General features: G+C 44.6%; 1 protein-coding gene across 1 annotated transcript in view; it reads left to right on the top strand.

Annotated features, from left to right (window-relative positions):
* METTL3 (methyltransferase 3, N6-adenosine-methyltransferase complex catalytic subunit) overlaps positions 1-27,926 on the top strand; it is a 125,510-nt gene that overhangs the window by 64,237 nt on the left and 33,347 nt on the right. The window contains exons 5-7 of the mRNA XM_086923636.1: positions 37-256; positions 19,698-19,885; positions 20,456-20,494. Coding sequence (XP_086779762.1) covers positions 37-256; positions 19,698-19,885; positions 20,456-20,494 — 447 coding nt within the window. The remainder of the gene's footprint in view (positions 1-36; positions 257-19,697; positions 19,886-20,455; positions 20,495-27,926) is intronic.

The raw sequence follows: 27,926 nt of genomic DNA, 5'->3' as shown, positions 1-27,926 counted from the left end.
ACTCTTGTTCTTCCTCTCCACCTCCTTCATCCACAGGCGTATCATCAACCATCATACGGACGAATCCCTGGGCGATTGTTCGTTTCTGAACACTTGCTTCCACATGGACACCTGCAAGTATGTACACTATGAGATTGATGCCTGTAGTGAGCTGGACGCCGCTGGTGCCCTGAGCCTCCCTGGAATTTTGGATGGTACACTGGCCAAAGGCGTTGGTGGGAATGACACCGCTGTGGACCGCCTTTTCCCCCCGCAGGTACAATTTAGTTGTCGCTTTTTGAACTGCTTACTGCCAGCGTGATCACCAGATCTCTGTCTACATATTCTTTGTGGACTTTTTGAATTCATTTTTTGGATAATTTTACTTTAGAGATGGGTAGGAACATGGCAAAGAATGAGCAAAGGAAGAAGTATAGAGATAAAACCGAGAATAGTTATAGGCGAGGAATGAGGCAAGCAGGAACAGGGTAGGAACTGAATAGGAGAAGAACAGGGCAAAGAAGCTATGATAGTAAAGGGATAAAGTAAAGAAAGACATATAACCGATCAAGCAAGATACATGGATTTGGAACGGTCAGAGGGACACAAATAGTAAAGCAACGAAGAATAGAATAGGATGCAAACAGGATGGAGAAGGAGAGAAGGATCTAGAGGGTCATAGAACTGGGACAAAAACTGTTAGAAATGTATGTTCACAATGAAGAATGCATTCTCTTTGTATCAGCTCACTTCCGCGCCTTCTATATTTACCATACGGTGCACACAGCATCTTCTACTTTGAGGGGGATGTAGGATGCTTGAGTTCAGAAAACATGGTGACAATCCAGGCGCTGCAGCACTAGCTAGGCTGGCACAGTCACACTGAGCCCAAAAGCCAGAGACCACTGAGGGCAGCAGTGTGGCCAGTGCTTATCCTGGGGCTCCGAGGAGCTTGTTGCTTTCTCTGGAAGATTACTGTTTATGGTTGCCTTGCAAAAGGTTTGAGGAGAGTTTTTGCTGCCAAGGTTCAAAGATGTAACATGTGTCACTCAGAGGGAACTTGACTGCTGACGACACGTACACCCTACCATTCACCATCACTTCCAGTCTCCATTATTGCAACTTGCAGCCGCCGTGTATTTTCTCACACTAAAAGGTTCATGCAGGAGGCACTCTGTAGTGGCGAGAAGAAATAAGTTGCAGGGAACATTCTACGGTATCTTTGCAAGGGGGCATGTTATTTGGGCTCTGTACAGGGGTTTGTGCAGAGACTGTGCCGAGGATTAATGTAATCTATGGGAGACACAGCTGTGCACAAGTCTGTGCTGCAGGAATACTGTGCATTACTACTATGCGGGAACAAAGTATAGGGGACATTATATGTGGGAAACTGGCAGTAGCTTTGTGCAGTATCTTTGTTCATTAAAGTACTGTGCAATGGGCAGAGTGCAAGAGCAATTGTGTGTGTGCGTATGTGTGTGTGTGTCTTGTGTTGCAACATTTAATGTACCAGGCTCTGGTCATAGGTTCAGAGCCTGATAGGTCCACTTAGCATTTCATCCTCCAGAAGTCGATAAAACCAGTACCAGTGAGTGGTAACAATAACCAGGTTATTCAGTGCCAAGATACTATGGGGTGAAGGTATTCACAAATAGTCAGAAATGGAAATTTGAAAGGGCTTTTGTTCTCGCCATCTATTCAGTGTGCAGCATTGTGCAGGGGGATTGTACGGGCGAATAGTTCAGGAACTTTGCATATAGAGCAGAGGACATTCTATGGGGAGAGTGCAAGGCAAAGGTGCAGTTTTATTTGGTAGTTATTGTTCTGGAGCCGCCTTGTGTCACACACAGACACGGAGTGTGGGGGCTCAGCTTCCTTCAGTCATTGGCTTGTTTTTCTGCTACTTCTACTGCTGTTTCTAATTGTAAATAACAGGACTTATTAATTGAAAGATGCAGCTGCATGGACTGTGAGCTGATGAGATATTTACTACACTGGAGCTGCCCATTGTTTACCCGGTCCTAGAAATAAGACTCTGGCAAGCACCCGAACATTGACCCTCAGCATTACGGCCTTTGACAAAAACCCTGCACCTTTTTAAGTGCTACCTAAGGGCACTATTGCACTCTCATTCATAGAAGCTCTAATAATCTGGCCATCACAGTCTGGCAAGTTTGGGGAACTAAGGTAACCAATTCATGAAAAATAAGAAAGCAATGACATTCCAATATGATACTAAGGTGAGTTTGCTGGCAAGCTTATTTCACTGAACAAAGTGGCTGAGGAAGGCAGAAAAGCAGGTGTGTTGATGGTCTCTGTAAACAAACAAAAGTACCAGAGGGTCTCAGCAAATGTGCCCAAAAGTAGAGAAAACCAACCAAGCACCCAAAGACTCTCACAGGTCGCGTCACAGAAAGCTCTCAAGGGATGAGGAAAAATACCCATCAGTCACCATTCGGATCCGCCATTCATCATTTGGGATTTTATCCGTACCACCCGTCAGAGGTAAACTGTGCTCAGCACTGCCAAACCCGGAGCCCCACTCACCGGGACTCCTTTGGCGCCTCCTCATGGCTGGACAGCAGGGCTCGCACCGCGGTTGCGGGAGCCCTGCCTCGGGGATTCCTTCTCTGCTGGGGACCACAGGGCTCTCCTTCACTCCTGGGAGCCCCGTGGGAGGCGCTGGCTGCGGGCTTCTTCTTTTGGCATCGCGGGGCTCTCCTGCAACACCGGAGCCCCGCCTGCGCTTTCAGCCGCCCTGCTCCTCTTCTCGTGCTGCGGGGGCGGGGACTTCCGGCCTCTTCTTCCAGGGCCTGCTCCTGGGCCGCGCTGCTATTGGCCGGCCAGCTGCTTCCGGGTTGGGGCGCTTCCGGGTCGCCGTGGGCAGAGCGGCGGCCTGTTGGGAAGCTCTCTTTGCCGGGGGCAATCCCGGCTGGGCACCCGGTAAAATACGGAGTCCCTGGCGGGGTATGCAACTGCCATGGGGGCAAAAAAGTCAGATGAGCGGGGTGGGCACCCGCGCCGTAAATCTGCGCAAGAGGGGGAATCCCTCTCCCTCCCCAGCAGCGCAACGCTGCAGAGAGCCCCCACAAACAAATCTAGCACTCCCAGGCGCTGCAGGGAAAAACAAAAGCGCTCCCATGCACTATAGGGCAAAGTTTCAGGTACCAGGTTCCTAGGAAGGCAGGGGGGGGGCAAAGGCTGGGCCCAGGGGCCAGCTCACGGGGCCCTCCAGGCAGGGAGGCAGTCCCAGTGGCGGTCCTTCTGGCCCCCAGCAGCAGCAGGCCCCCTCCAAATTAGGATCAGCAAGAAGAACCTTTTGCAAGGGGACACAGCCCCTTTTTATACACTCAATCCCTTTGTCCTTAGGTGCAGGGTGGGGGGAAAACCAGTTGCAGCTGGTTCTGGAGCACTCTGAGGTGCTCAACCACCCTTCCCATTCACTGGCCAGGCTAGGGACATTAGGCGCACCACAGGGGGCAGAGCCAGCATTGTGTGGGGAAAGCCCAGCCCTATTCAGGTCCCAGGTGCACTCCTCCCCGGCCATCAACATGCAGATCTCCCATTCACCACTGGGGCAGGTCCATCCTGACTCCTGGACCTGGCACACCAGCCTGTTCCAGCCAATCACAAGGCAGCCAGTCATTTCACCGTTTATACACAGACAGCCCAACTTCTAGAAGTGGCACTTCCACACTAGGTACATTAACGCCGCAAACATCATTGCGTAGCATTTAATCACACGGGTCCGCACATACCAAACTCAACTCTGCACGCCCCATGCATCAGGAACTACCAGGGACACAAACATTCCCCATGCATTTCTATGGGAGGGCAGGCCAACCTCACTACACGCACGCACGCACTTTACCCTGGGACACAGTGGTAAAGTGCGCAGAAGCCAAAAATCACTAACACCAGGTCACCATAAAAAGCAAAAAGTTCAGGGGTGAACCTGCCAGAAGGGCCAAGTCCAACACAGCACATATACAGAAAATTAGTCCAAGACCTCTATATTTTCAAAGCCTGAATAAATCAATCGCTTTTTTGTTCAACAAATTCAGAAGCCTGTCACTACGGATCAGCTCCAATCAATAAATGCATCTCATTCTGCAAAACACAAGAAATTTAAAGAAAGCAACAGCAACAGATAACGTCCAACCTGGAGTATTATTTAATATCTCAAGGTCAACAATCCAATTGGGTGTCAGAAGAGATGGCTTACTCCACGTATTACTGTTCTCGGGTATGTAATTAGTAATCGTAAGCACAGCGTCGCAAACGTCGACGCCCCTAGTAAAAAACCTGGACCAATTTGTCTCTGTATATTGATGTGCAGACTTTATTGTTGACACAGATGAGTCAATATTTAAGATAAAAAGCTTGAGTAAATTTGTTTTGCTTTGGCCAGGTTTTAAAGTACGATCAATTGATTTTTTCCGTGTACTGTATAATAAATTGTTATGAATATTTGATGTCACAAATATTTTCTGTGAATTCCTTTTCGTCTTAATTTCTTACACACTTTATCACTTATATCTTTTCTATCTGCACGCTCCGATCGGGGCAACCATTGTTATTAACCAAGAAAGTTAGAAATGATTAATTTGTTGAGCTTGAGATATTAAATAATACTCCAGGTTGGACGTTTTCTGTTGCTGTTGCTTTCTTTAAATTTCTTGAGTTTTGCAGTATGAGATGCATTTATTGATTGGAGCTGATCCGTAGTGACAGGCTTCTGAATTTGTTGAACAAAAAAGCGATGGATTTATTCAGGCTTTGAAAATGTAGAGGTCTTGGACTAATTTTCTGTTTCAGTTAAAACCCAGGTCCAGTACCTTTTTGGGTCACCCCATTACTTTAATGGTCAACACAGCACATAAGCAGGTATACAGAACTCATAGCATGTAGCAACGTCTTCTGAAAGACAGCAGCAATCACCCCTGGACGCAACATCACGTTCCGACAGGCAAACAAATACATCCATCTCCAGTCAAGCATTGGAACATTACATTCCACAGGCAGGTGATGGTCTTTTGTATATTCCTTGTAGAGTGCGCCATTTGCAGACACTTCTTGGTGCTAAAGTAAAAGTGCAGGCCACGGTTTGATAAACAGGTTTATTAATGTCCATGTAAAGATTTAAATGCCTTCATGGCATATCCCCTGGTCATGAGTATTTTCCTTTCTCTGTTAATCCTCTCAGTTGGGTTCTCACTGTAGGTCTTCAGGCCTCGAAAAATCATAAAAACGTTGCTAGACCTGCATGTCTGGAAACTGAAATTATCTACTTGACCTAATTGTTATCCTCTTGACCCATAAACTGGTTTCAAATGATGTGATCCTGGGTAAATTGTGGATTCACTTAGCCGCCATTTTCTTCATTATCACATATGAGGGCACCTTCCAGTACTCCAGTTTAGCATGTCTGATGTGCAAAAAACTCTATTGTTTGATTTAATAGACTCAACTTTTGCTCCATATATAATTCAAATCTACCACATATAGGCTGCACATGACCCCTGACTTCCCTCTTAGGTCATTAACCACGTTGACATTGGCGCAGGCAAAGGAATGTTTTTTTGAATTGTGTGTTCGAGGCATATGAGCTTCAGATAGCACTATTTGCATAGATCAGCATCTGGTGTTGGGCTTGGCTTCTTGCACCTTGTTTGTTGTCTTGTAAGAAGTCTTTTGTGGTCACGAGATAGGTGACTCCCCCCTTGGACAATAGTGTGCATGGGCATCGACTCCATCTTCAGATTGTTTTTTTCCGCCATCGGGTTCGGATGTAACTTCTGGTCTCCGGTTCGGCACCATATTCTCCAAACCTTTTCGATGCGCAAAACAATCTTGGACTCGACTGTATTGTTTTCGATTGCGTGATCTTCGACAAGCTCCTCAAATACACTATTCCAGTCGTCGACGCGGGCCGCTGGGCCTATCGACGCCGTTCGGGCCTCCGGCTCATGGAAAGGACCCAATTTACAAAATGCCCCCAGTGTGGAGCACAATTCCCACACAGTGACCACCACAAGGTCTGTAACCTGTGTCTCTCACCTGAGCACGACAAGAACAATTGCCAGGCCTGAGCCTCCTTTAGACCATCCGTGATCGCCAGACCCGATGCCACATCATGACTCAACGAGCAGCTCCGGCACCGGTGGACATCTTCGATGAAGGCCCGATGTTCCGGAAGGGACTCTGAGGATCTGCTAATTGTGTCTGAAGCAGATGACCCCGGCTCAGACCATCCTATCACTCCAGGTCAACGAGTGAGTACAACTGCCCCTGCCCCAAGCCCACCTCTAAAAAAAGAAGGCCCTGGTCAGCTGGCCCCAGTCGCGACCAAAAACAAGCTTCAAAAGTCCTGCCCTTGGGCTCGGTTCCGAAGACAAAAGACAAGCCTTTCGGTAGTTCGGGACCGAGCAAACCGCATATTACTGTCCCACAGGCGCCTTCGGCACCGAAGCACGGAGCGCAACCTGCTCCCAAAAGACCTCGGCACCGACCATCCCCGTGCCGAAGAAAAAGGCATTGGATCCGGAACCGAAACATTCGGAACTGAAAAAGATTTCCGCCTCCACATCGAAGCCGAAGGACCCGAAAACACCCTCCAAGGCTCTGGAGCACAAATCCAAACCTCGATTAGACCCCAAAAATCGGACTCGAAAGTACCTACAGAAGGGGAAGAACTTTTTCAACCGGATCCTATTGATCCAAAACAAAAAATACTCCATATAGTCCCTGAAACAGGACATGTGTCTACTGTTCCACACAACAAAAGAAAATTGGACCCCCCCAGGCATTCCTGCAGTGCCTCTAAAGAAGGAGGGCTGTGCTACTTCACTTTTGCAACCCTCTTCTCCTGTTCTTCCTTCTAAGCCTGTCTCTCCTCCACACTCTCCTATGCTTTCACCAAACTCTCCGCTACCACCCGGTGATGATGATTTAGGGGATGGGGGACACAACACTGACCCTTTTGATGACCCTGATAATGATACAGACGTACCACAGGGTGATTGGGACGATTATGATGACCTAGTAGATCCTGCAGACCTCCCTAATCCTCATGCATATCCAACAAAGCCATCTCCCCCAGATGACAATATTGGTTTTAACCAGCTTGTAAATAGGGCGGCTCAATACCATAGTGTCCCAATGCATTCAGACCCTGCAGAGGAGGATTTTCTACTAGACACTTTTGAACAGTCACTAAAGACTCTACACACACTGCCAATGTTAAAAGGTGTCATTAAACATGCCCATACATATTCAAAGACCCTGTTAAGACTAGAATTCTACATCCCAGGATTGACAAAAAATATAAGCTCGCTCCCAGTGACCCCGCCTACATCAATGGTCCGCTCCCTTTAGATTCCCTAGTGGTAACTAATGCTAGAAAACGTGCCAACTCTCAAACCTCTGGTGACGCGCCACCTCTGGACAAGGAGTCCAAATTATGAGATGCTTCTGGCAAATGAATAGATGCCCAAGCTGCGAATAACTGGTGAATAGCCAACACACAAGCATTACTTGCTAGGTATGATAGGGCTCGCTATGACCAACTAGAAACCCTATTGCAACATTTACCTGATCAATATAAGACCAAGGTTAATGATTTAATTCAGGAGGGGAAGTTAATAACTAATGCATCAATCAAATGTGCCCTTGATGCAGCAGACACCGCCTCTAGGGCCATTAACACTAGCGTGTTACTCAGACGACATGCCTGGTTACGCATCTCTGCCTTCAAGCAGGAGGTACAAACAACTATCCTCAATCAGCCGTTCAAGCAACAGCTTTTTGGACCGGCTGTAGTCACTGCTCTTGAGAGAATGAAAAAGGACACAGAGACTGCTAAATCCATGGAAGCATTGCAGTCTCCGTCCCCACGTGGTTCCTTTCGACGCTCCTTCTATAGGGGAGCATCCAAAAACATCAATACAGACACTGCTTCATACAAAAACACCACACAAACATCCCCCAACACAGGATATTTTAGAGGGGAATACAGGGGAAACAACAGCAAGGGAAGAGGCCGAGGTAATAACAACACTCGCACCTCCCCTAGCAATAAGGGGTGACTTCCCTTCACTCCCTCCAGACCATTCCACTCCGGTCGGGGGCAGAGTATCACAGCTCCTACCTGTCTGGAATTCCATCACTACAGACAGGTGGGTAAGACCAGTTATCCAATATGCTACTGCCTGGAACTTACTGCTACTCTACCCAACCTACCACCCAAACAGCGCTCAATATCCGAGGAACATTTAACACTCCTCAAACAAGAGGTTCTTTTACTGCTTCAAAAACATGCAATAGAACCAGTTCCCATACAACATCGGGGGACAGGGGTTTACTCCGTGTATTCCCTAATCCCCAAAAAAGACGGGACCCTAAGGACCTCAGACTTCTCAATTTGTACATACAATCAGATCTTTTTTTACATGATCACTCTTCAGCAGGTTCTTCCACTGCTTCAACAAGGCGTCTTCCTTGCCACACTAGATCTCACGGACGCCTACTTCCACATTCCCATACACCCTGCTCACAGAAAATCCCTCAGGTTCACAGTGGACGGCCAGCGCTATCCGTTCATGGTTCTTCCATTTGGGGTGACCACAGCACCCAGGTTGTTCACAAAGTGCCTTGCAGTAATAGCAGCACGTTTGAGAAGATAGCAAATTCATGTATTTCCATACCTAAACGATTGGCTGATAAAAGCCAACTCATACAACCAGTTTGTTTACCACACTTAACAAACAATTCAACAGTTAAAACAACTTGGGGTTGACACTGAACTACACCCAAGTCACACCTTCAACCCTCCCACATACATCCGTATCTAGGAGCCACAATAGACACTTGCAAAGCTCTAGCATATCCCTTTCCGTTGTATTATCCCTTAGAGTGGTGTGACGAGGAATTGCGATATTTAGGGATACGTGTCACCAGGGACAGAGAGGAACTTATGCGTTTAAATTATGGCAATGCAAAGATTCGCATAGCGGACTGTGTCACCCGCTGGATTGCTTTGCCCCTATCCATGGCGGGCTGGGCGTCCTTAATCAAAATGGTGGTCCTTCCCCAATTGCTTTAACTATTTTTAAATATTCCGTATTATCCAGGGACGTATTTCTTTAAGGCACTCAAGTCGGAGTTGACGTGACTTGTGTGGGGGGGGTAAGCAGCCGAGATTGAAATGAAATATACTTATTAGACCATACTCACAGGGCGGGTTTGGAATTCCAAATTTCGAACTATACGACACTAGCGCACCATCCAATTATACATGGTTCTGGGTGGAACAGCCATGGTATATGCCACAGGTTGCAGCGGAACACTGGCTCGCGCACCCCATCCCAATAGATGGAGCGATTTATGGCCCAATCAACCCTAGATACAAGATGCCGACCGCCATTACTTGCACGATAGCAGCATGGCAACGTATAGGGCGCATATTGAATACTCCCATGCCATATTCTCCTTCCTTACCTCTCACATATCATCCGAGTATGCCTCTTCTCCAGGAAACCATATATCACAACTTTAGGGAGCGCACCAACATTCGCTCATGGGGGACTTGTACCACAATGGGCAGTTCTGCACTGCTGAACAGGTATTACAGGGTCTGCAACAAACCCTACTTGACGTTTTTCTGTACATCCGGCTTAGACAGGGGATCCAGTTTCCCGGCTGAACCACAGGAGTTAGCACCACTACAGCTGATGCTTTAAAGTACAATGGCTAAGCGTCTTGTCTCCCTGATATATCGGACAGTGCACACGCAGGGGGAACTGCCGGCTACACTATCCCGCACACGATGGGGGGAGGAACTGCGCTTCACCCTGACTGATTATCATTGGGAATACTGTTGCTTGCAGACTGAGAGGGTCTCGGCCAGCAGCAGGCTTCGTATAATACATTATAAATTCCTGCACAGATTATATCACACACTGGCTAGGATGCACAGATACCATCTAAGAGACTCGGAGAGATGTAACAGATGTCAAGCTCCTGGAGCAGATTCTCTCCATCTGGCTTGGAAGTGTCCGGGTGTGAATGAATATTGGAGGCGAGTCTTTGACGCTCTGACACTAATGACAAATACTCACATAGAGCCCACACCACTGATGGCTTTGCTCAGCTACGTCAAACCATTGCAGGCAGCACACCGCAAGTATGTCGGCCTTGCACTACTCATTGCCAAGAGACGGGTGGCCTGCCTTTAGGGCAGAGGGCCGGCACCCAAATTCAAAGGCTGGATTGATGATTTGGTGACCTGCCAAGACCACCTCACCACATACGCTGAACTGCTACCTTGTGCCTCTAGACGCAGAGATATCTGTGCCCCCTTAACATGTTACCTACTAACACACCCACGTGAGACTTCGACGCCTGACACAGAAATAGCCACGCACTAGCAGATTTGAAACACGCAGAAAAGTTGGAAAGGTCTTCCATTGTACACAAAAGTGATGCCACTGATGATCTAAATAATATGCATCTTAGTATAGGCTGCTTGGCCGTCTATGCGAACAAGAGCATTAACTGAAGTAATAGTAATGTGGTTGTTTTTATATGAGACTGATGTTTAATGTACTGATGTACCCCCAACTGCCTCTCGATGTTCTACTGATAGAATGCTATACCTGCGGGATGAGGACTACTGCTATGAATGCCAGAGGTGCAGACAGACCATTAATGTACCGATTATGGTTTGTAACGATGCTACTGATATTCTTTGTTTGATCGAAAGACAATAAACAGAAATAAAAAAAAAAAAGCTCTAGCATATCCCAATCCAGCCAGGATAGCCAACATATAAACCCTCATCAGCAAGTTTCAGCCCCAACACTCTCCCAGCACAAGTGTTTATGCAGCTCATAGAAATTATGGCCTCTTGCATTTTCATCGTACCTCACGCAAAACTTCAGATACGCCCTTTACAAGAATGTTTGGCACATCAGTGGAACCAGGCTCAAGGACAACTTACAGATCTGGTGTTGGTGGACAGCCGCACACATCGCTCTCTGCAGTGGTGGAACACACACAACCTGTCCAAAGGGCGGCCGTTCCTAGAGCTGGTTCCACAGATCGTACTAACAACAGACGCATCACTCACCGGCTGGGGAGCCAATTTCTTAAACCATACAATTCAGGGCAGGTGGAGCACCCAACAAAAACAGCTCCACATCAATTACCTAGAACTACTAGCAATATTTCTAGCCTTAAAGTCATTCCAAGTACATCTTCTCAACAAGACTGTCTTAGTTCGGACACACAATATGACAGCAATGTATTATTTACAAAAGCAAAGAGGAACACATTCTCTGCAGCTCTCTCGCCTAGCACAAAGCATATGGATGGGCAATTCCACAAAACATATATCTTCTGGCCGAACATCTCCCTGGAGTAAGCAATCAGATAGCGGATCTCTTATGTTGGCAGACTCAACAAATACACGAATGGGAACTTCATCCACAAGTTCTTCAACCTTTCTTCCAAATATCGGGCCAACCAGAAATGGATCTGCTCGTCACACAAGCAAATGCAAAATGCCCAACCTTCGCCCCCAGGTTCCCAAACCCGCTCTCCCAAGGGCAATTCGATATGGATGAGCTGGTCAGGCATTTGCGTACGCTTTTCCGCCACTCCCACTCATTCCACTTACTAGACTCATGGGTTCCCCATTTGAGCCTTTACATAAATGCAAATTACAATTCCTTACATAGTAAGTAGCTCTCCTTGTCGCAATCACATCTCTTAGGTGAGTAAGTGAGATCCAGACTTTAACCATACAAGAACCAGCTTTACAAATACATCCAAACAAAGTAGTTCTTAGAGCAAATCCAAAATTTCTTCCAAAAGTAATTTCTGCTTTTCATCTTAATCAATCAATAGAGTTACCAGTGTTTTCCCAAAACCCTGATTCAGAAGCAGAAAAAGCTCTTCACACGCTCGACGTCAAAAGAGCTTTACTTTATTACATAGACATGATAGCGCGCGCAGGTCACCCAACTCATATTTTACCAAATATACACCCCTGGGCCCATAACGTGTTTATCACTGTATTTCATAAATCAGGTAACCTACACACCACCATCAGTAATTCGAGTTTCCTTTCTGTTTATTTCCGTGTACCTGACTTACCAATCCTCGAGAACAGGTACCTAACACCAATACCATGTACATTTATATTTTGTCTATACTTTTGTAATAACCACAAACACAAGAAGTTTTCAAAGCTTTATCTAATCATCTATATTTTCATATGCCATGAGAATGAAATTCACACAGATCAGACTATCAATAACTAGGATCAGAAATATAGTGTAACTATGAATCAATGTAAGAATCATTTAAGAATTTGAAGAGTAAAGGGAGGGAAAATAAGGAACACGCTATTTAGTCTTAACGACTTTCACAACGTCACTAAGGGTGGTAAGGAAAAGGGAACATACTAAGAAATGCTGAATTTTGAATGTGCTAATTGATTTAGAAGGAAAAACAATACTTTCCAAGATGCACTTATTTTCTATAGGGAGGGTAAGAGTGGAACATACTAGATAATCAAACAGTTCAGTGTATAAGTAAAGGTAGGGAGAAGATAAGGAACATGCTAGAATAATACTTTTCGTGAGAGTCAAATGTCAGAGAAAATCACATAGGCAAGTTTGCTTTATTCAGAAAGAAAAATAGGAGAGAAAAGATTTAGATAGACAAACACCCACATATATTATATTTACCTAGGACGGAAAGAAGACTAACCCTGGCCACGGGTCAGTTGGGAAAGGCGGGAAAAGACCCTCAAGGATTTAGGATGCCAGTAGGCGAGCAGGTACAGCTCTTGGACAGTCAGGACAGGATAACCCCAGGATTTTGGATCAGGACTGGGCTCATCAAAGGGTACGACCAACACCTGCAGCTTCGGATGCAACGCCTGCGCTACGCCCTCTCTGCAAGGAATCTGCCAATAACCCCGATTGGGTTCTCGAATCTCCCAGGAAAGTGCTTCGCCAGCACTTAAGGTTTCTCCACCCCAGACTGAGTTTGTGGAAATTACGGACAGAGTGCTCCGCAGCTCTCTGTATTAATAACCTATAGAATTCGTAGGGTCAGTGACAGGTCAGCTATTCGGACAAGTCGGACAATTTCTCTAGCTAAACCTAGGCTAGTTATACTGTTTTCGGGTCAGTGTACCACCCACCAATGTTGCAAGTGAAAGGATCCTCAACTTCGGATTGGACAAGAGAGGCGGTTAGGTCATGACACCACCTATAATATGAACTTTCCCATACTAAATATTCAGTTTTAGAACCCACCCCTTACATTCCAGTTCCCATGGCATAGAAATTTAGAAAACAATAGAGTATACATATTTTAATACAATTGTATCAAAATTAGGTACAAGTCCGCTTCGTCTTGCTGGGTAACAGGTCGATTCCCAGGAGCATCTTGGCCTTGGCTGCCAGCTGGCTGGGTTCCACTGCTGTATGACTCTCGTTTCTTTCATCACGTGATTAGTACCACACTGGCTTCAAAGATGGGGTGGCGCACCGCTCCCAGGCCTCCAAAGATAGATACATGAAAAGTAAGCGAAACCAATTTAGAAACACAGAAAAAATGAATACACTGTATACCATGATTGGCTATACTATAATATCTATAGCATAACATTAGGAGCTAAGCAGAACGAAATAGCTGTGCTGAAGCAGCAGTGCAAGCGAAGAGCATGTTAGAAACAAAGCAGCCATCTTTAGCTGTACTGCGCATGAGCGAAAAGTTCCCTCCAGAACTGCGTGTGCGTCACATCACATGGGTATGACCGACGCATGCGCAGACTAGAATCCCGCATAGCAGCGACCATCTTAGATGCAAGCGTAGTTAGGATTAGTAAACACATAGGCAAGCATCACTGGGACACCCGCGTGTAGTGTAAAAGTGCAATATTAATAAAACAAACTTGTTTGTTATGACATTAATGTTTATTCGAGGTTCATGAGTACAAGCAAGTCGCGTAACGTGCAAATCCTTGCTCCATCAGGCAGAACTAAATCCTTTAGGAAAACAAAACAACTGTTTGTATCTTTCTCTCCACCTCATAAAGGCTACCCCATCTCCAAAACAGGAATTGCCAGGTTGATAGTCAAATGTATTCAAATTTGCTACCAAAAAGCAAAACGCACTTGAACAATTCCCTCTAGAGCACATTCAACACGCAAACTAGAGGCTTCCATGGCATTCTTAGGGAACATTCCCCATGAACACATTTGTAAGGCAGCAACTTGGTCTACTACGCACACCTTTACCAAAACATTCTTGTGTTGACGTGCAGGCCAAGCAACAAGCTTCTGTGGGCCAAGCTGTTCTTAAAACACTTTTTGAAACTACTGCAACAAATACAGGTGACCACGGCTAGGGGAGATGTGGTTGTACAGTCCACGCAAAGTGTACTATCTGCAGCTCATATGCCTCGAACAGAAAATGCTACTTACCAGTATGCATCTGTTCTTGGCATGTAGAGCTGCAGAGTAGTACACGTTAACCACCCGCCCGGACCTGTATCGGTTCCAGTTTTTATCTTAATTAGATGCACTCGCATGGACATCTATTCTATTTCTTGCAAACTCCATCTTTTCCCTTCATGGCGAAAAACAATCTGAAGATGGAGTCGATGTCCATGCGCTCTATCGTCCAAGGGAGGAGTCACCTATCTTGTGGTCACAAAAGACTTCTTCCACGAAAACAGCTAGGTGCAAGCATCCGAGCCCAACACCAGATGGCGATCTATGCAAATGTACAACTCTGCAGCTCTACATGTCAAAACAGATGCATACTGAAAAGTAGCATTTTTTCAAACTATCATGTTTAATAAATACACAACTAAAGCATGAAGGGGTAGCACACAGTCATTTGCAATCTGCAGATTTTCAATTGAAATGGCCACTAAATTTCCCTCTGACATGCGGTTTTACTGATAAAACTGTATAGAGTGCTAACAATAATGTTTGGAAATAGAGTTTATGCATACATTTGTCATTTGCACATCACCAAGGGAGTGTTCTAATTTGTTTTTCTCCTATTTAAATAATTTCTTGCATCACACTTCTGATTTACAAAAAACAAATGTGCTTTCGTAATTCCTGATATATTTTTAAATATTTGTGCTATTCATTTACAAGCTATTTACATTTTGTGTGTTCGAAAAAAAACTGATATCTTACAGCCTCTTGTTTTACAATGATTGTCAGACAGCTCACTGGATAAAAACCTCTAACTGTAGTAAGAGAAAGAAAAACCAACCCAAGTTTCCAGGATGAGATTAGCAGCAATTAGTAAAAAGACAAATTTGACTTCTGACCTTGAACAGACAGAAAATGTGTCAAGATAAAAACAAGATTTAAAGGCATCTTTATTGCTCATTCTCTTTCTGAATGAACAGAACACATGTTCCCTTCATGCTTAGGTTCACTCGCCAGAGGGAACAATAGGTCCTAAAAATAGCTCGCCCTAGTCTGACTCGCCATAGCAAGTGGGCAAGTACATGTTTCAAGGCCTGCCCTGCTTATGAGTACCGGTTTATAACTCTCATACTCTAAACTTGGGTTTCCTTGAGGTTAACATGTATTCTGTGCTTGAATAACGTCCCGCTACCCACAGGAATTGGGCTCTCCCTTCGGGCTTATCATTCCCAGTAGTTCCTGGAAGCCTCTTTCACTTTCCTACTGGAGATAAGGACCAATGGTAAGGAAGAGTGTTGCTGCATAACCAGTCTCCCTTCCCCCCCCTCCCTTGTATTTGCTTGAAAAGAAGCGCCTATTGTAAGGAAGGGTGTTGCCATGTGGCTAGTCTGCAGCTGTACCGGTGGTCACCTGGCTTATATAGCCCCTAGGCTTTTATTTCGTTGTCCCACTCCTTCCATTCCCATTGGTGGATGAACTTTCTGGCAGATTCTTTCCCCTCCTTCCCCCCCACTATCGGTCCTCTTTTCCTCTCTTCTAGCCTTTAGCATACAGATTTTTTAATACCGTAGGGATTGTTTCTGCTGCCTAATACGTGCCGGTTGTCCCTTTTCGGGGTAAGCGAGTGCGCTCTTCCCATGATGTATCGGTTATTCTGGTGAAAAATAAACTTGGATATCTCGTTTTGGCATGCTACAACTTGGTGTTCTCTCTTGTTGATGGAGAACTCCTATCCGCCTGCTACAGATCCCCATTCCAACCACAGAGATCCCTTTCATGGTTACTTCTCTCTCTGGAGCTGGGTTCTGGGGGTTTCCTACATGCACCTCTTGACAATCTGTCTTAAGGCCTGACGTTCAATGAGGACAGTGTCCGCTTCCTTGACTAACAATCGCTTTGCTCATCATCTTTTGTGGTTTATGCCTTATGGAGAAGCCTTTTGTTTGTAATGATAGGAATCATCATAACGCTCGATGGTGGCTTACTAGGTCATTGGAGCATGGCCAGTTCTGACTTCAAAATGTCGACCTACAAGATAATATTTAAATGCCTCCGTGGCCCGTGGAATCACCAGCCATTCCTTCACATTAGTTGCATACAAGATATTATGAGGCAGTGACTTCCTACCAATATATACTGTAGCAAAGCTGCCTTAAGCCTGGTCCCAGAAGTGTCTATCTGCAATATAAAGGGCTGTTTAAAATGTGGACATCTTAACACAGTGTCTGCAGCTAGAGCTGCCTTAAGTGCTTTAGATGCGTTCTCTTATTGCTGACTCCTAGATAACTGACTTGAGGATGGCTTTAAAAAAAATGCTGTTAGTGATTAAGCTAAAGTCCAAAAGTTTGGAACAAGTTAATCTCTCAAAACCCAGTAAGGAGCAAACTTCCTTTTTTGTAGCCCTTGGACTCATACTAGGATCTTTGTTCCTCTTCACTTGAGGGCGAACCTTTTATTCCCAATAAAATAACCCAGGTATTGTGCTTGTGTTGCCGCTACGGTGTATTTAGCCAGATTAGCCGTTAACCCTCCTTGCTGTAATGCTTCCAATATTAACCCCAAATGCTTTAAATGGGGATCCCAATTTGAACTGGAAATAACATCATCCAGGTAGGTAGCTGTAAAACGTTGGTGATGTCTCAGAATCTGATCCTTGAGCTGTTAGCGCTTGGCTGGAGCTCCATGCATCCCAAATGGAAGCACTTTAAAGTAAAACAGGTCAAATGGTGTTGAAAGGGCTGTGTTATATCTATCTGATTTTTTCAAAGACCGCTACCAGTGTCAGTTTGTGAGATCTGGGGTGCTAATGTATTAAGCGAAGCCCAGTAACTCACACTGGGCATATGAAATGCATCAGAAGTAGATACTTTGCTAATACTGACCCAGAATGGATGAAAATGCGCTTCCTGTTTTTTTAAGTAGTTTGATCAGTTCCCTCCTTTATTATTCTTATACCTATCCTTTCTCGACTAAGTCCTACCACAATCCTTCCTCCCTTACTGGAAACATATCATTGTCTGCTTTTGTTCCCCAATTCCTGCCAGCCTCACTTTCTGTAGTTCCTGTTCAAGAGATTTTTGTGTAGACCCGAGACTCCTTTCTTTTCTCAGACTGTGACCCAATCCGCTAAACAACCTAATATTTCTATGACTTTAGAGTGTCCGTGTCACCTAGCTGGCATTTAACTCGCAGAAGTTGGCAATAATACTAATAATTCTCCACTTAGTTCCAGAATTCTGATGTCGAACTATAGTACTGTATCTCCAGGGTTCTTTGTGCATCTTGCTGATGTTCAGCTGTCAGTTAGTTGTCTGAGTGTATGTAATTGGCCATTCGAAGCTGCCACCTAGTTCAACAAAAGCACTGTGCGTTCCTTTGACTCCACCCACTCCTCTAGGGCTATATCTAATATTGTTGTTGTGCAAACTTTTTTTCTAACTTTTTGGCTGTTCTGTCTGCTTAAATACCATTTACTTTCTAACTGGCGACTCAGTAATTGGGCCTTAGCAAGCTCTGTTGAGAACCAAGGGTTTTATGTTGCTGTTCTACTATGGGTGAGGGCAGATATTGTCTAAAACATTAGTAATATTCTTATTAAAAATAGAAACAAGCAGTTTGTGATCTTCCTTTTCGTGAAGTTCCGACTTCAAGTTATCAGCCAACAAGGCGGCCAGGCTGTTGGGAGTGAAGTTATTCCAGTTTCTTGCCTTGAAGTGTTATTATTATGGGCATCGGGGGTGCTTGTATTTTACATGAAATACAGATCAGGCCAAACCATACCCAGTCAATTGGATGGTCTACAATGGTTGGCTCCATTGTGGAAAAATAGGATCGAGTAAATGAAATGCTTTGTGAATTGGATTTGATGGTAATGAGTGGGAATAGGCTGTTGCCAAGAGGGAACATAAAACAAACAGTTCCCTACAGGCAGACTGCACCCTGCAACCAAAAAGCCCCTTACAGGCAGCCATTTTCAGGATTTTCCATGTGGCGAGACTTCATCCAGACTGTGATAAAGGTTTGGTAACTCGGGTGCTGTATGGCACCAGAAAATAAATTCCATAAACTAGCCTTCTAAATGTCAAGCTCTTATATGTTATTGACATCTATATTGTTTCAAGGGTTCAGCCTGGAGCACTCAGTAACTAGTGAAGGTTTGAAACAGTGATTGTTTAAAAATAAAATTTAACCTCTCACAGTAAGGAGCTGAAGCAAGTCCAGGGACTCACAAATGGCTTAAATTCACATGGACAACTTACTATGTGCATATGTTACTTTCCTGCTGCTGTCAGCAGAAGGCTTGCTCTTCTGGAACAATTGCACGCCTAGGGCAGCTGACATGCACAGTCCTTGCACACCAGAGCAAATCCCCTGCTGACATCTGTCGGGCGTTTTACTTCCCAATGCAGAGTTTAGAGGCAGGTGAAGAAGTAACAATTGAGATGAAGGAATAATTAGTGAAAATCTGTGCAGCACGTATGAGCGTAATTTGGCAAATCTGAATATGTACTATGGGTTACTAAGTGATTGAACAAACATGAACATGGTCAAAGGATTACTGGTAGATGAGGCAAATCTGAACATGCATAAAAGATTAATGAACGATGGTGCAAACCTGGGCCCATGTTCATGAGTTTCTGAATGAGGACAATAAGCATGCATTGATTTTAGCTGGGTATGGACTGAGGTATGATGATTGGTGAAACAAAATTGACCATGTAGAAATCATTAATGAGTGTTGTTGCAAATCTAAACGCACTCCAGGATTACATGGGGATGGTACAAATCTAATTCATAGCTCAATGTTACTGAGTGAAAATCTGAACCAGCATTTGAGAGTAATGAGAGATGGTGAACATCCTAAAATGATGTAGGGGGCGAAGAGAAATGGATCACATGTAAACCTACACTAAGGGTTATTAAAGTAATCATATAAATTCAAACATTCATAATGATAGTCTTTCAAGGTATACGGCCTACATTCTTTCCTTTATGTTGCTAACTCATGATTAATAACAGCAACATGATGGTGATTACGGGCATTTAGTTAACATCATCACTGCTTCTGTCAGATGAAACGTGCATCCATCAACTCACTGATTAATTATCCATGCATTTGCACATTCTGTTATTCTCACATTTCTCCACATACCCGTACACACACATTCTCCAGACAATGGAAAAACACTTTGAAATAAAAAATCGCCTGACCCATTGGCTTTGCCAACGCTCTTCTCTCTGTTTCCTCAGTGGATCTGCTGCGACATCCGTTACCTAGATGTGAGCATCCTTGGTAAGTTTGCTGTGGTGATGGCTGACCCTCCTTGGGACATCCACATGGAGCTTCCCTACGGTACCCTGACTGACGATGAAATGAGAAAGCTGCAGATTCCAGTACTGCAGGACGAAGGTTTCCTCTTCCTCTGGATGACGGGCAGGTGAGGAAACGTACTAAGCTAGCAGACTGTCACCACTGAATTTCGTCCCTCCATCAGTCCATTACCAAGGACCCCACACAACTATGCAACTCTAACATTAGGGTATCACCCCCAAATGGATGGGCTGATGTGTGCATTGTTAGATGTTTTATTGAAACGCGCCGTCCTGCAACATTCCTCCTATTCCACAACTAACTATCATACAGTCCTGCTGGGGCTCCTGAAATGTACTATTCCCTCCATTCCAGTCAGTGCACCCCAAAACCCCACTTCACTCACTCATTGCTATTCTAGGACTAATACTTTATTCTCCGTTAGTGCGCCTAAGTCTTGACTTGCATCACCTTCTGCTACATCAGAGGGAAGCACTCGTAGACCTGCAGCACCCTTTGCTCTATTACTAGTGGAACATATATATTGCTATGTCAACTTCCAGAACCCCATATATATCCCACGTCACCCTATCATTGTGTGGCCCTTTCTGAGCATGCCAATGAAACTAAGAAAGGCTTCGCATCATTTGTGGGATTGCACCAGTAACCAGTGACCCATTCTGTTTTTCGTTTCCAGAGCCATGGAGTTGGGAAGAGAGTGTTTAAAGCTGTGGGGGTAAGTTCTGACTCGTACAGATGCATCATCTTATATCTACTTTGGATATAGGAGACAAGATCTTCACAGATTTACCCTGGTACTCCCCTTACCCACCCCGGTACCAACTTTATATTGGGAGCTTGAAATGGATTTGTACAACTGGCTAGATGGCTCCCTGAATTACATTTACTGCTGGCATTTCTTGTGCTTGATAGGTCACACCTTTTATTACTGGGAAGACAAACACTACCTCCTGTGGTTGGCGGATTTAGTACCATTTAAATTGGATAATAGCGATAATTGTTGTTTACAGTATGTAGAACTGGCAGAAGTGGGATGCAAAGAACTGTATGAAAACAAGTCAATGTCATTACTAGTGTAGAATGCAGCACTGACGTTCCTGTGTGCCCCAGTAGATAAAAAGACTTAGGTTAGTTGCAGACCGATTCTTCTCATTGAATGTTCGGGGTGCCAGCATTCAGAGCAGCTCGGAGCATTTGGATGCCCCCACAAAATAGGGCGCTGGGTGAATCACCACCCCGAGGACTCAAATAGAGAATTTCTATAGAATATGGGAAAGTGGCATAAAGAAGAGGATTCTAGAATGCCTCATTGCAGATCACGTCTGTGTCCTGAAACTTAGAGAATTTCTTTTTCCTCAATTGATAAGGGGATTGAAGGCTCTTGAGCCTGGGGTCTTATATAATTCATTAGAGTTGACTTTGTAATTGTGTTTATTTTAATAAGAATGTTGTTTTTTAAATCCGATACGCTCTTTTAATGAACACATCCAACAAAATAGCAAATCTTGCCACTGTTGGCAAAAACTATTCAAAATCAGAATTCGTGCACTTAGGTTGAAAGATTTTTTAAAACATGTTTTTCTGGCTCTCAGCGTCTGCTTGTGTCCCTTTGAATGCTGGGAATATTTAGTGGCCACGTTTGTTAGCTGATTTTTAACATGGTAATCAGATGATACTGTAAAAGTACACTAGATTCAAGGAGCCTATTGATAACAACCTAGTTGCACTAGCATGGTTCATTTATGATCGACTTGGCTTTGAGGGGACAGTGCATGGGATGGAGCACTTTCATGTACACAGGGAGGACATCTAGCTTCGTTCCTAGAGCAGTTGTCTTTTGATCCTGAGGACTCCAGTTCAAATTCCTGCTGTGCCGCTTGACTGACCATCATGTGATTCTTGGCATATCCCTTAATCTCCCTGTGCATACGAAATTAGTAGTGTGTGATATATATATTTGTGTAATGCCCGCTTGATGTACAAGATCTTGTGGATTCGTTCCCAGCCCTCATAAAATGTACAGCACTCTGTTGCTTCCTAGAAAATGCCCTGCTATATAAATACCAATACATACATCTTTTTCAGCTTCACTCCCAATTACTGATACATCAAGACTTTTGATGTATATCTAAGCGGAGAGCTGGGCAGCCATTGCATGATTAGTGGACTAGTTGTTCAGCCGTTTCCTACATATTGGCACACTAACACGACCGCGCAGCTCTGCCTTCCTGGTTTTCTGAGCTGTGTTTAATGCTCGCCAGGAGTAAATTACTTTTATCCTGTTTACTCGTTTTTATATTAGATGCTGCTTATAGAATTGTGCTCCAATTGTTTTTAATGTTGGACTGATCACTTTTGCATGACACACTTTACCTACTGTTGCTGCTCTCGGGGAAGGCACCGTTCCCGAGGGACTTGGAGGCGGAGAGCTGGGCAGCCATTGCATGATTAGCTGACAAGTTCAGCCGCTTCCTACAAATTGGCACGCTGACGTGACCGCGCTACAGACGCGTGCAACGGGCGTGCCACTGGCTCTAAGGCAACCCCGTCTGTGCCCATCTACGCTCGGACCGGGCTCAGGGCCTGTCCCCCTGGTTCGCTGGGGTTAGGTTTCATAACTTATCCCAGAGACCTTCTTATGGGGCTAAATACAGTTGGCGGGAAGTCATACTGCTCTAGAATTCCTCTTAAAGCGAGCTTACCGACAGAGCACGCACGTGTCCAAAATGCTGCCAGACTTATCCTGTCATTTTGGATCGCTCAGTTGGTCGCCCCGTGATAAAGTAGGGAGTGTCAAAAAAGACTGTAAACTCTGCCCCACTTAAATGTTTACTTCTAAATGCTAGGGCGTTGGTTAAACATAGCACGGAATGCGCATTGCAGATAGAGAAACATAACATCAAGCTGGCATTCATAACAGAGACCTGGTCTGACAAAGCATGAGGACCCGAACTAGTCAAAGCAGTACCCCGGCCTTTCTCTGTTATACACAAGACAGACCCAATAGGAGAGGTGGAGGATTGGCGGTCATTTTCTTTAATACATTAGAAGCCAGTTTCCTCCCACGTAAGCAACCGCCTCACGTAAGCAACACCATTTGAGTTTGTAGATTTGTTCTCACCTGCACTCACTTTCTCATCATAATCACTTGTCAACTTATAGCCTCTACACATGCCCTCTTAAACCTGCACTAAGTACACGTGATCTCTCTGTACCTGCCCTCTCTGGAAAACACCCTCTCTGCACACGCCCTCTTTACACATGCCTTATCTTCACTTGCCCTCTCTACACACGGCCCTGTGCAGAGAGATCATATGGAGAGAGGCATGTGCAGAGAGGCCGTGTGTTGAGAGGCTGTGTGCAGTGATGGCGCATGTTGAGAGGGCATATGCAAAGAGTGGGGAGGATACAGAGGTAGGGTAGGAAGGAGAAAATGCAAGGAGTGGGAGGTCAGAAAATAGAGGGAGAGCAAGAGAGAGGGCAGAAGGGAAAGGGAGGGCATGTAGGAGGGCAGGAGGAAGAAGGAAGATAGGTCAAAAGGAAGAGAGGGCAGGAGAGAGAAAGAGGGCAGGAAGGAAAAGAGGCAGAAGGGAGAGGGAGGGCAAGAAGGAGTGGGAAGGCAGGAGAGAAGGTAGGAGTGTGTGAGAGAGGTCAGAAAGGAGAGGGCGGCAGGTAGGAGAGAGAGGGCAGGAAGGAGAAGGAGGGCTAGAGGAGGAGAGGACAGGAAGGAGAGAGAACAAGAGAGAGATGGCGGACAAGTAGGTGAAAGAGCAGAAGAGAGAGTTGGAAAGGGAGGGCAGGAGGGAGTAAGAAGGTAGAAAAGAGAGGGATGGCAGAAGAGAGAGAGCAAGAAGGAGGGCAGAGTGAATAGAGTGAGAGAAGGCAGAAGGGATAGGGAGGACAGGAAAGAAGAAGAGAGCAGAAAGGAGGGCAAGCGCGAGAGAGTGTACAAAAAGGAAAGATAAAGAGTGAAGGATAGAAAGTGAGGAGAAAATGGGGAGGTAGATGGAGAGTGAAGCCAGGAGTGTGAGAGATATAGAGGGAGGTCAAAAGGAAGAGAGATTGAAAGGGAGGGCAAAAAGAAGAGAGATTGAAACAGAAAGTAGAGAGAACAAGAGAGAGATGGAGGACAAGAAGGTGAAAGAGAGCAGAAGAGCAAGCTGGAAAGGGAGGGCTGGAGGGAGTAAGAAGGCAGAAGATAGAGGGATGGCAGAAGAGAGAGAGAGAAAGAAGGAGGGCAAAAGGAATAGAGTGAGAGAAGGCAGAAGGGATAGGGAGGACAGGAAAAAAGAAGCGAGCAGGAAGGAGGGCAGGAGCAAGAGTGTGAAAAGGAAAGATAAAGAGTGCAGGATAGAGAGTGAAGAGAAAATGTGGAGGTAGATGGAGAGTGAAGGCAAGAGTGTGAGAGATGTAGAGGGAGGGCAAAAGGAAGAGAGATTGAAAGGGAGGGCAAAAGCGAGAGAGATGTATGTACGTTGCGTCTGGTGGCTTAGTACATGAAGGCATCTGCTGCAGGGACCTGTGAACAAAGTCTTTGTTACATGTTTTCGTTTACCTTTAGGCTTGTCATCTCTCCTTCTGAATGCGACCTCACTAGTGCAGACCTCACTCACAAACAACACTTTAAGTTAGCATCACGAGTGAAAGTTTGTGTGTAACTATGCAGTAAAGAATGCACAGTACAGACAGCAAGTAATACGAAGAAGAATGCATAAAGTAAATTAGACAAGCATTTGTTATTATGAACGTACCGTATTCACTGAACGAACTTTTAAGATGTGTAGGCGATGGTGCAGCTGTAACAAATGGTTAGAGATTTTTTTGCTCCTGTGTAAATAAATTATAGTGTTAGGAAAAGATAACAAGCGCAAGCAAAAGAAGCAATACATTTCTTATGAATACTGCGGAAATGCAACCTTAGCTAAGGCTTTGAACATTAGCGAGTAACGTGCCAAAAATGTGGAATATTTCAATTAGTTTATTAAGTAAATTAACTGTAAATATCACACTGAGTTTAGTTGTGAGCAGCGTATACATTTGTATTGTAGCGCACGCAACTAATACTTTCTATGAGGTCGGGGAGGGGGCAGGAGCCACTTCCTGTTCTACTCTTATATTTTACAAGATGTCACTGTGCTAATTCCCTGGGTCACGTTACTTAGTATGTGTGTGTAAAGATATTGAAAAGTGCACATGCAAATAGTGAAGGTAAAACACGCAATGTCTGTAACTAAATTTTGCACGCAATGTATCTAATTTAGTGGTGATGTGCGTGGAATGTTTAAGACTAAAAAGCTTACATGCAATAAATTTCAGCATAGAACTGCACGTAAGTAGCGCTGCTATAAATAAATAATCCTCAGTGAAGTCTACGCTAAAAAACAACATATTAACACAATGGTCTGTAAATTAAACATGAGCAAAGAGAAGGTAATTCAAAAGTCGACATAAATGCATACTTTTTGTGCACGTAAGTAGAGCTGTCAAAAATCAATAATTGTCAGTGAAGTCTACGCTAAGAAACAACATATTAACACAATGGTCTGTAAATGAAATATGAGCAAAGAGAAGGTAAAACAAAAGTCGAGATAAATGCATAGAACTCTGTGGACGTAAGTAGCGTTGCTAAAAAAAAATAATTCACACTGAAGTCTGCGCTCAGAAACAACCTATTAACACAATGGCCTGTAAATAAAACCTGAGCAAAGAGAAGGTAAACCAAAAGTCGAGATACCGGAGAAGCATGCCCCACCCTGCTGTATTCAAATGATGTACACAGGACGTAACTTCAGCAATAGCACTTTCGTCAAAACAATCAATTTTAAATATCGATCCAAACCAAGATCATCCCCCCCCCACTAAAATATAAGTTATTTACACTAAGCTATTTAAATCCTAAACAATAACAGACATTAGAAGCGAAAAGGAGATAAAAAGCTTACCAGGACAACGGAGCTAGTCACGGCCAAACTTACATAGCAGCTCACACTGCACGGGCAAACCTACAAAGGAAACAGAAAAAAGACATTAGAAGCGAAAAGGAGAAAATAGCTTACCGGGACAACGGAGCTCCCAAGTCACGAGCCAAACTACATAACAGCTCACACGACACGGCCAAACCTACAAAGGAAACAGAAAAAAGACATTAAGAGCGAAAACGTCAAAATACGTACACATACAAAGGGAAAACACATTTATAAAGAGAATGCTCCTTACCTGATCGCTTCGTGGGAACTCAAACTTGCAGCCAACTCCAGCAACAGACACTTCTAAAAAGAACAAAAGAGGGCGACACGAAAAAAAAAACATAGCACACACCCACCGCCGCAATGACAATCAGAAAAGGGTGGAGAGGGAAGAAATCGCGGGAACGCCCACGAATCTGGTCCGGCCATGACGGACTGATCTCTGTTCCAATGGCTAGCCTCCATTTATGGAGCTAGCCAATGGAACAGAGGGCGGATTCCCAAGCCACATAGTATTCTCGTTAGGTTTTCGCCTGCTGCTACTCCTGGATACCAAAAGAGGTATTTTTCTGAACACATTAATCTGGCAAAATCCTCGTCCAAAGAACACTTCAAAACTCTTGTTAAACTCACGACCCCCAATACGTCCAAAATACAACGTAGTCCTGAATTATGTGAAAATCTTGCTTTCACTTTCCAGCTAAAGGTGGAAGCCAGCTTTTCATCATTAGCTCACAATCAGGCTCATGAAAATGAAGCTTCCGCCGGTGTGGTGCTCACTGTGCCTAATGTAACATCAATACTAGACCGCTTTTCAACAAGACTCAATCAAACTCTTTATGTTGATTTAATTAGGTTCACCTCTTAATACATGCCCTGCCTCTGTGATCAAATGAATCCCAGCTACTGTTGGGGCAGCTCTTGATCCCTTGTTCAACTCTATTCTTAAGCTGGGTCATTTCCCCAAAAATGGAAGACTGCATCCATTCTGCCTCTGCTGAAAAAATAAAACCTCAACCCCAAGTACCCGAACAACTATAGACCTATTTCCCGCTTCCCACTACAAATCAGCAAACATGATTGTGCAACTCAGCCGGTTCTTGCAGACCAATAATATACTGGATCCAACACAATATGGAGTCAGAGCTAAACACAGCACAGAGTTGGCTTTGATCAAGTTCACAGAGGAGGTTAGAGAGGCCTTGGACGGAGGAGGCGCCGCGATCTTGATCATGTTAGATCTCTCTGCGGCCTTCGATACTGCCCATCATAGGGTGCTGATGGATGGTTATCAGAAAATGGGGTTCAAGGCACGGCCTGGAACCTCTTGAAAGCCTTCCTCACTGACAGATCGCAAACAGTGGACCTGGATAAGGTTAGGTCCAAACCCTTCTCCCTTCCCTGTGGGGTGCCTCAGGGTTCGTCCCTGAGCCCTACACTTTTTAATGTATACCTGTCCCTGCTGGGAGCCCTTATAAGGTCTTTCGGGTTCCATCTGACATCATATGCGGCTGACATGCAAATGATGTTGTCCCTTCAGCGTGACCATGAATCTGAAACCGGAATAAAATGTCACGACTGCATGAAAACCATCTCGGGATGGATGGCATCCAACTGCTTGAGACTTAATTCTGGAAAAACAGACATTATTTTGGGTAATAACATGAATATCTGGACACCGGACTGGTGGCCGAAAGAACTGGGAACACTTCCAGAACCAACTGCGAAGGTGAAGAACCTCGGGGGGATTGTGGACAATAAACTCAATTTCAAGTCTTTATTTCGATTTTAGAAAAAAAATCATAAAAGACAACAAGTTTAAAATACCATTCACATCATCATTATACAAGGACAAAAAGACAAACCAGCAGTATAAAATATAAAAAACAATATTACATAGTTGAATTTTGCATAAATAAGCAGGAGAGTAAAAATGTGTAAATCTTTTGTACTAGTTTCAACTTGTTAGCCCTTATCACCCAAGCCCACCCCAGAAATGTTGCCACAGCTATTACAATGGCATGTTCCGTATCTGTCCTGAGCACCCTGAGAGCTACAGAAGCTACCCTAAAACCCAAGTTTTTACATGTTGGGACTAGCCATTTCAGACGTGGTTTCCTATAAGATGGACAGACAAAAAAGAAATGAGCAGTTGTTTCCCTCATGTCTGGGCAAAACGGA

Source organism: Lissotriton vulgaris, chromosome 5 (genome assembly GCF_964263255.1).
Source record: "Lissotriton vulgaris chromosome 5, aLisVul1.2, whole genome shotgun sequence".
Lineage (NCBI taxonomy): Eukaryota > Metazoa > Chordata > Amphibia > Caudata > Salamandridae > Lissotriton > Lissotriton vulgaris.
The sequence above is the reverse complement of the archived record's forward strand: the minus strand, read 5'-3'. Positions and strand labels throughout refer to the sequence as shown.